The 10161-nt window shown below is 24.4% G+C and overlaps 1 protein-coding gene across 1 annotated transcript; it reads right to left on the reverse strand.

Moving 5' to 3' along the window:
- Positions 1–6025: 6025 nt before the first annotated feature.
- Positions 6026–8374, reverse strand: LOC114132134 (uncharacterized). The gene is made up of 2 exons (XM_027997523.2): positions 7894–8374; positions 6026–6504 (listed from the first exon to the last, which is right to left on the reverse strand). The coding sequence occupies exons 1-2, from the start codon at positions 8050–8052 to the stop codon at positions 6361–6363; spliced, it is 303 nt and encodes a 100-aa protein (XP_027853324.1). The 5' UTR covers positions 8053–8374; the 3' UTR covers positions 6026–6360.
- Positions 8375–10161: the final 1787 nt, after the last annotated feature.

The raw sequence follows: 10161 nt of genomic DNA on the forward strand, positions 1-10161 counted from the left end.
GTTTTGTTTTTGAAACAATTTTAACGCTTGAGTGGATATTATACGTATGATACAAAACGGATGTGTTATATTAATGTTAATTTACGCGCATATATGCAATTGTTCGAATTAATAAATTGTATGATTAGGCAATACGCTATGGCGGTACCTACTGAAAGAGTAAACTAATGCGAATTCCGTTTTTGAAATCGAAGAGAAAAGTCAATGGGTATTTTATAACTTTTCAATGAGACACGAGTGTCTGATAATAGCAGTGAGCTAATAGCCATTAGCTTTGATCGTATTATACGATTTCTATTGGTACGTCATGAACAACTTTGATAGAACTTTTGTTAGGTACGCTCGGATCACGTTGTTAAAATATTATGTAAAATATTACGTTTCAAATTTCAATGCAAACATGAAAAATGAAACCACTGTAGATTAATAGAAAACCTGGACGTCATTATTGTTTCATATGTTCCGGATAGAAGAAAAATCGCATCTGAAATAAGTGGCAATCACTAAAATCAGAAATAACGCCAACGAGCTAGGCATTCATACGCTTTTTAAAAAGTTCTGGTCGCGAATGACAGATTTTGTCGCAGTATCACGTCCACGATTGATGCTTATATTTCTTGCAGTATTTGTTTAAAAACGAGTGCAGCATAATACCTATATTATTTTACATAGGTATAATTAATGTTCGAAAAGCAAGAAACTTAGGTACTCATCTCACTCCTATAGCAGATTTGGACTTTCGAGCGTACTTCGTTAATCATCATTGAATAATTGAGTAGCTCGCCAATGCATGTATTTAACTTGAATCGAATGATAAATCATTTATAATTCAAATAACTTTTGAGTGAAGACTGTTGTATCACTGTATATCAAACTCAATTTCTTATAATATTTTACCAACTGTATATCATTTAATTTTTCTGTTATTATAATTCACTTATACAGTTAAACATTAGATTAATTTTTAACAAAATCAACGCATATTTATTTTATAGTATTGCTAAATTCTAATAATTATCTAATATCTACCTACATGTTAATAATTAATATGCAAAGAGAGAAATCTTTGTAGGTAGCTCTATTTAAGTATATTGTGCGTACCTATGTAAGAGTATGAAATTTAGTATAATTAATGGTAAGGGAGCGTAGAAATAATAATTGTACACATCATATAAATTATAATAATGTTTAGAACTAAAGCAGGTAAAAGTAAAATATAAAAATAGGAACACTCCGATTACATCATCTGTTCAGTAAAATAACATTTAAACAAATGTTTACTGAACGAAGACGGGTAATACGGAATATAAAAAACAGTAGGTACCTACCTAGTACCTACCCTAATTACTGCACTTATTATTCAAACTAAAACATATTATATTGTGACTAGTGATTATTCATTACCTTAATTTGTACTTAAAACTCGTAAAAAATTAAATAAATATTAAAACTTATACGTCACTTTGTATAATAATTTAAAAATAAAAGTAACAAAAAATGTTTTTATTTATCAAAGACATCTTAATAAAAACTTATTTTTCTATTTTTTTTTACTTATTTTTCTGTTGAAATCAGCATAAAAGCTTCGTTTACTTTTTTGATTAAATGTGGAGCAATGGAGCATACTTGATTTTTTTATAATTTTAAGGATACTGAAAGCGTGTTTTCTGATTAAGATTAATTGTTTTGCACGCTGATTAATAAAATATATTATATTATATGCTGGCAACATATTATACACAGCAGTACTTTACTAATTTAAGTATTATAAATATTGAGAGAGACCTAGCTAATGAAATTGTTTCTTAAGAAATATTAAACATATTTGTAAATTTTGATAAATATTATGTTTGATACTGTAGAATTTATAATATAATCAAATACTATAGGTAATAAAAAAAATGAATAACGTTAAATTTTTTTTCCAAAAATGATATTGTGAATATAATAATAGTATACCTAATCCGAATACTAGAACTCTGTAAAGTTGGGAGGGTATAAGGACAGAGAACCTCTGAACCTCACGACTTTGTAAGAGATTCATCATTTTAGCATTTTAACAGCCCCAAGATTTGAACTCTAGTTGCGCCACTGCCCGTAACCCGTTAATATATATTTACTTTTTCCTATCATGCTCTCATTACCATAGAATAGTAATGCAATAGTCTATTGCTGGAAGACAACAAATCGTATTGTAATAAATATATACCTATAGGCTATATTTATGTATACTTACTAGATATTCCAGATATTTATTATTAATAAGACTACCAGAGTACCAGACCCCGACTCGTGACCCAAAGACAAGGAAAGCGACCTACTGTCTTCTGTAAGATAGTTCGGGGACAATCCAGCCCTGAATTTATTAATAGACAATATTATAGTACTTGCGTTATAATTTATTATTATTTGTTGTTAACTTCTATTTTAATATCAACGCACTACGTACTACGTAGAATGGTGTGAGCTGATTATCAATATAAATATAAAATTAGTCTAAACTCTAAATATAGTGAAAACTTTAAATCTGTTAATAAAAAGTCTCAACGTCTACGGACTACGATTCATTATATTTGTATATAATGTTTTATATTTTTTATATTATATTATACAATATTAATCGTAGTCCGTAGACGTTTTTAAATATTGTTTAGTATTTTTATTAATATTAATATTGTTTGAATTACAACAACAAAATAACTAGAAATTAATACTTATATTATCGAAAACTGATGTTTCATAAATACCTATTCCCGTCTTTCTGTTGCTATATTTGGTTAGTGTTTTATAGCTAAAAAAATGTAGAGGAATTTAAGCTTTTACTATTTTTGATCTCTACAAAATACCACATTAAATCAAATTTACTATCCAACATCACCCTTAATGTAAAAAAATATTTTTCTATCCTAAAAAGTGTCGTTAGAATGTTAAATACCTACAAAAAATAATCATGCATAGACGTATATAGGTACACACACAATACACACATCATTACATAATTTGTAAAATCAATAATTATAACAAAGATACAAGTAACACCATTTCATTATTTTGTTCATCACACTTTGTTTCTTTAAAAAATAATTCCTCGCCAAGTAAATAAATTCTTGAAACAAAATAAGTTTACTTAAATTCTATATACTTAACAATTTAGCATTAATTATTCATGATATCATTGATATCACATCTTTGTTGTGGTTAGTGGTTAAAGTTTTTTTTTTTTTTTACTTGGTCATTTTTACGCATAGTTTACAAAGGGTTTTTTGTTGTTATACCTATCACTAATTTTTAATTTTTATCATCAATACAAATTATTATTTATTATAATGATGATGTTTGTTTTATTTGTTATTATGACAACGACCCACGACGACGCCAGAAATGGCTGCCGTGATTCTGAATTTAATATAAATTTCCATTAAAAAGTTCGCACTATTTCATTTATAACTTAATTTCTATAAGTACGATTTTGATGATTTTTACAAAAGCACGTTATACAAAATATTTCTGATGTATTAAAAAATTAGTTAAATCATATAAAAAATTAGTCTGAATTTTACACAGTTTAAATGGGTAACTTTTGCTTCGATATACACACACCGTCCGTCGTGCAGTTATTATTTTTTTAAATTTATTTTACTTAGCTCGCGCCACTACTGTGGCGCTGGATAATGTTATAAGTTAAAACATCTTACTATGATATACTCCATAGACCATAGATATATAAATATATTATTGTTATCTATAAATAAAATAATAAATTACTACAAGAATGTAATTTTATATTATTATGTTACCAAATTATTTGTTGTATATTATTATTCATACTACTTTCTTGTATAGAATATTAGAATATATAAGTACAGATGTATTAATTTATAAAGTACATTAGTACCTACTTACAACTATTCGTAGTTTATAAACTTTAATATTTATAAGTTTTTCTAAATATTTAAACTACTTTTGATTAAATTTATAGTGTTTGGACTGTTTGGAGGAGGGAGGCTAGCTAATACCTATAGTTACTGCACAAAAACACTTCGCCACTGCCTCGCACATTTTTATATAACTTGATGAGAAACCGTTTTAAGAGATAATATAATATTAATATCTAAAATATTGTCTCGTTGAAAATGAACTATTTTTAAGGGATTGTAAGTAAGCAACAGTATTACTATCTAAGTATACCTATTATTATTTTTATATTTTAACATGGTGTAAAAACGCAAGTAAATTATAAACGGTGTCCGGTGACTAAAGTGACATTCACTGTGCCTCCAACGCGCAAAACTATAAAACAACAAAACGTGTTTGTGGTTTCCATGTCCCAACAAATTAGGTACACACCCAATAATTATTCACACCTTGTCAGAGTCTAAAACTTGTTTTTTTTCGATTCAATCGAAATAGAAAATATTTCCTCAGACTTTTAAGTATTCTTCAATCTAGCCGTTTCAGTGCAATGACATATTTAACATTTTTCAAGAAATTGGACGATAACAATTTTATTAAATTTAGGTGTACGTATATCTAGATTGATCCTAACCCGTGTGTGATTTATTATAAATACTGAAATTTTATTCGTGTTTTTACTTAAAACATTTTATACTGCCCAAAATATACAAACCGTGAATCGTGACAGTAAAAATTATAATATATAATTAAATTATAAATTTGTTTGAACTTTAAAATATAAAATTATACTTTATTTAAACAAATTATTAATATTTATTTAAATTATTATTTATTTATTTAAGGTTTACTCATTATGATGTAGGTATCAATTGTGACATTTACAACTACTATTAGTTATTACTATAATACTATTATAGTAATACTTACATAATGTAGCATGTATTATACTTTGAGAAATAAATTGACTTTATGTAAGAAAATTGTTAGAAAATATTTAAATATAAAACATTGATTTAATTAAATTTAAACACAAAAAAAAAATAAAAAAAAGTTAAAATTTTGCTTAACTTTCATTGTTTGGATAGCAAGGATTTCTAAAATGCTATCACTAGAAAAAAAATATGCAACCAACAAATTTAAGTAAGAATAAAATTATGCTTTATAGCTTTTATTGTGTATGATTAATAAATATGTATTAGCTTTAAAATGACTTAATTATACTGAGTAAGACATCAGTATATTAGTTTATTTATAAATATATTTAGCCTTGAGTTTCAACTAGTGACTGAGCTTTGTTAGTAATATATACATACTTAATTTACAATAACACCAATTTTAAATTCAAACATTTTTTGACAGTTAGAATATTATGATTTAGTTAAATAATTCAAAATTATCAATCAATACCTAAATTATTATTTATTACATACAATTTAATAGATTTAATAATATACTACCATAAATATGCACACTTCACTAAGAAGTAAGAAGTTATGATTCTGAAAGTCATTAAAATTTTTTATACCTATTTAGTTTTGTAAAGTCATCATTGCAAGTGATTGCTTTTAATGAACATTAAATCAAAACAAGACCAATATTTTTGTATTTTAATAGTTTACATTTGTTTCTAAAATAATAGTTTATAACAGTACTAAGAATTTATAAAAGTATACTAAGTATTTAAATATGTATTTTGAATACATAATAAAATAGTAACAACTAACAAGACTAGTAATGTTAATAAATTACATGGGTCTATCCATCAGGGTTTTTTAAATTTAAAATTGGAACATTTACATTTTTAACTAATAATGAAAAGTAGGATTTTTCTAAATGTTTATTTGTTCAGTTTGTTCTTATCTTCCTTTTGAATTGACAAGTGAAACATTCAAGTTTATTTATTTATAATATAACTATTAGTTTTAAATACCGTACTGTCCATATACTGTAACATAATTAAAATATAAATATAAAAAGTATCTTTTTAATACTTAGATATATTTTATTACATTATCTATCAAATCATCAAAATAGTTCTAATCTATAAATCTATTAAGATATTAACATTTTCATAATATCTTGATGTATCAGTAAAGAAAATAAGTAACAATATTCAATGACAAAAAGAATTTTAATTACTACATAACTTATTATGCATTTATATACATGAATGAATAAGCATATTAAATAGCAACCTCTTACAATATTTATGTAACTATCATTTTAGAGACTAGATAACATTTTTATATCACAATATAATAAATATAATTAGTTTACATTTTTAAGTCTCTGTTAGTATTAAGATGCTGTCTAAAAATAAGCTATTCCTATATTTTTCACAAACAGAAATATATATATATTATAATAACTATTCATTGTCATAAATACAAAATTAAATAACAGATTAACTGTTTATTATGTTCATTATAATAAATACATGTATAATTAATGAGTATTAGAAGATTTTTCTGTAAATGCAGCTGCTGAACTTAATACTATACTAGCTGTTTGGGGTTGATGCTGTTGTTGTTGTGAAGATGGTTGGTCTGACCAATTACTTTTAATTTCACGTTCTAATCTATTATATTCCTTAAAGTAAACAAAATAAATAAAATCATAAATTTGCGTATGAACAATATTCCCATCCCAACAATAACTTTTTATTAAATTAGTATTTTTCAAATATTATCTTAATAACTATGATTCTATAATAATACTTAGTATTTATAAGTTTTTAAATTAAAAAAAAAAAATAAGATGGTGGATATATTCAAAGAAAAACACATATAGTATACCTATGCATACAAATTAAAATAGTTTGAACATAAAAAATAGTAATTTTATCAAACTTCCATAAAAAAAAATGGTCAGTCAAATTATAACAAATATCTCGACAAATATAAAATTTTGAATTAAAAATTTAATTAAATTTTACAAATTATGTAATATTTAAATTTAAATTATCTAAGATTTTTAATTAATATAATATTGGAAATTTGAAACATATTTTGTAATTTTATAAAAATGTAGATGAACATGTATACCATTAGTAGAAAATTAAATTAAGAATTTTTTTGTATATTTGAAAATCTTTAGTAGATACTTCACTACCCTGTCAAAATTCTGGCAACCTCGTCTTTAAACGTTTTTATAGTTGTCAAAAAATATAAAAATATATTCTATTATTGTTTATAAAACAAAGAAAAACTGTAAAATTAGAACTAGAAAAAATAATTAAGATTTGTATAATTAAATAAAAATAAATATTATGTTATATTACTAGGTGTGTATTATAATTTATACTTAAGATACCTTAATAAATAGATGCTGAACATTTACAGCAATCTAGTTTCGCCATAACAATAAGATTGGAAATTTACCTGACAAACTATCAATAAAATTTTAGTAGACCATTCAAAATATCTAAAATAGATTAACTTGATATACAATCTATGCTTTAAAAATGAATTAAAAATAATTGGAAATAAACCATAAGTAAGGAATATTTTATATTAGGTATATTATATACATTGTTGGACCTAATAATAATTTATTATAGATCATGGTGTAATAGCATATATAGAATAATTCTGGGAACAACTGAGCATTGCAATAATTAAGCTATGGTTTAACAGGACAATGATTAGATAATATTAAAAAACTATCTACCTATTATTGTTTATTAATTAAGCTTTGTTATTCATTATTATTTCATCTGAAATTAATTCAGTAATATAACTATTTATTTAATACACACCCTTTTATACAACAGGTAATATTTATAAATTATTCTTTAATGTGCTTAATGCTTTGAAAATATGTTTCTGGAGTTGTTCCAAATGATTGTACACAGACTCCAGACTTCATTAAGTAACATAGTAGGTATATTTTTAAATAAAATACATGCCAACCATGTGTGCACTTCTTCAAGACATCAAAAGGAGTTATATAAATACACCTTAATCTAGCAATGTTTACCTTAATAGTTTCTTTTTCACGAGACGCTGCTATTGCTTTATTCAAGGTACTGTTACGTTGCAAGTTATACCAGCCAATGTGCATTGCTCCAAATCCTACTATAAACATAAGAACTTCCTTGTTGCGAAAAACAAACTGTTTCAAATTTTCCACGGCCATTATGATAGTGTTCTGTATATTATGTATGGTTTCTAAAATATAACAAACTGATTGCTATTAATTCCAATGGTGTATGCAAACACATTAAATATAAATCATGAATTTCGATTTGTTTCTCTCTTAGTAGTACAACACACATCCGATTTAATAACTAATGAATCGCGTAATAAATGTTGCAATTACGCAGATAGTTTCTGACATCTGACAACTGATACTGATTACTGAAGTCTAATACATAAATAATCTACATTTAGTAAAAAAAAATTGTTGTAATAAAAAATAAAAATCACTATCACGGATTTTAGGCACAAATTCACGATATCATCAAGTGATAACTTACTTTTTCCGTCGAATATATAGAATTCCTTATAGGTATATGGGCGTAAAATATAAGAATCCATCTTATTGTTATCACAATATCACACAACATTTTAAAATTTGATCACATTAATTAATTTGTAAAAATTACAAAATGTAATTTAGTACTTAACTTTTAAGCTTTTTATTGTTCTAGGCTTTAAGTGGTCATGACTAATTATGATACATGAGTTTAAGTAGTAAATAAACTATTGGTATTTATCACTGATAGGGACGTCATTTCAGAATTTTGTGTTCAAAGTTGTCATTTGTTTTACAAAAGCCTCAATAAGTTTTGATGACAAATGTAAAGTACAAAGAGTATTTATAATTTTTATCATACATCTTGTTAAATTGATCACAAGTGTCTTTTTTATTTGAAGTTTTAATCCTAATTTTTATGATTAATTATTTAAATATAAGAAGTAAAAAAAATACAAAAATAAAACACAAATTTTAGAGTTTCAGATAATTTTATAGCAATTGTTCACTAAATACATGTTAAAGTACATTCCAAAACCCAACATGTAGATCATACTACCAAATATAATATCACATACACTATCAAAGTACCTGCTCTAGTGAATAATATATTTTTCAATAAATTGTATTTTTATTTTTATTAACAACTATTGATAAAATTGTTGACATATTGACTTGTTTAAGCAGCAAAGTAAAAATTTAATTTATATTATTGTTGCATAACTATACATTCATCTATTTTAAGTTAAATTAAAAATTCTTATTTGGTATATAGTAAGCTTTTTTTTTCCACGTATAACCGCTACACGAGGGCCGTACTGTTTGCACATTGCTTGACCCCCATGTAGCAAGTAAATAGTAAGCTAAAATTAAACATTAAAATAACTATGAGTTTATTCTGTGTTTTTTTTATTTTGTGGGCTTTTTTTTATGGGTTTTTATTTTTATTCTTTAATTGATTATATTTAATATGTTATATTTATTTATTGAATGGGTCAATGGAAACTTAATTTCCAGTTAAGTTCATCAATATGTCATTATTTTTTATTTCATTACCAAAAAAAAAAAATCAGCAATAATATGTACTAATTATAATACGATGTGATTAGGTATGTGAAGTATGAAAAGTAAGCTGTAAGTTAATATTTATATTGTTGATAAAAATAAAATGTTTTTGCACTAAAAAATCCTAAATAACTTACCTACATATTATAATTAAATAATTATTTTTTGAATATTTATATTATATAGGCATTATACTTATGTAGGTAGATACTTACTAATAGTTAGTTAGTAAGTTATAAATTATGTTAATCTGAGAAATAGTATATTTTATTAAATAACAGTGACTTGAATAATTACTTAGTTTTTTAATTAATGTAATTGTCTATATTGTTTTATTAGTGCATATGTGTTGTCCTGCAACAGCAATTTATAAAGAAACCAACCAGAGACTAGTTTTAACATACTCTCTTAAAAAATAACATAAAGAAATCTTTTAAAGACGATAACCGTTAAATCTTGTATTTATTTTTAGATTGATGATGTATTTATATATATATATATTACATTTAAAATAATCATAAACATTATAAACTAATAAATTATTAATCCTTATAATTAATCAAATGGGAATTGAATGAAATGGTTTAATTATTATTGAAATGAGCGGCTACAGATTATGATCATGAACTGTTTGATTACTTTGATACTTTAGTAGTAAATTTAAAAAATCTAAGTTTTAGAATAATCTGAACAAAATTTAAGGAT

The sequence above is a fragment of the Aphis gossypii genome, chromosome X (assembly GCF_020184175.1).
Source record: "Aphis gossypii isolate Hap1 chromosome X, ASM2018417v2, whole genome shotgun sequence".
NCBI classification, from domain to species: domain Eukaryota; kingdom Metazoa; phylum Arthropoda; class Insecta; order Hemiptera; family Aphididae; genus Aphis; species Aphis gossypii.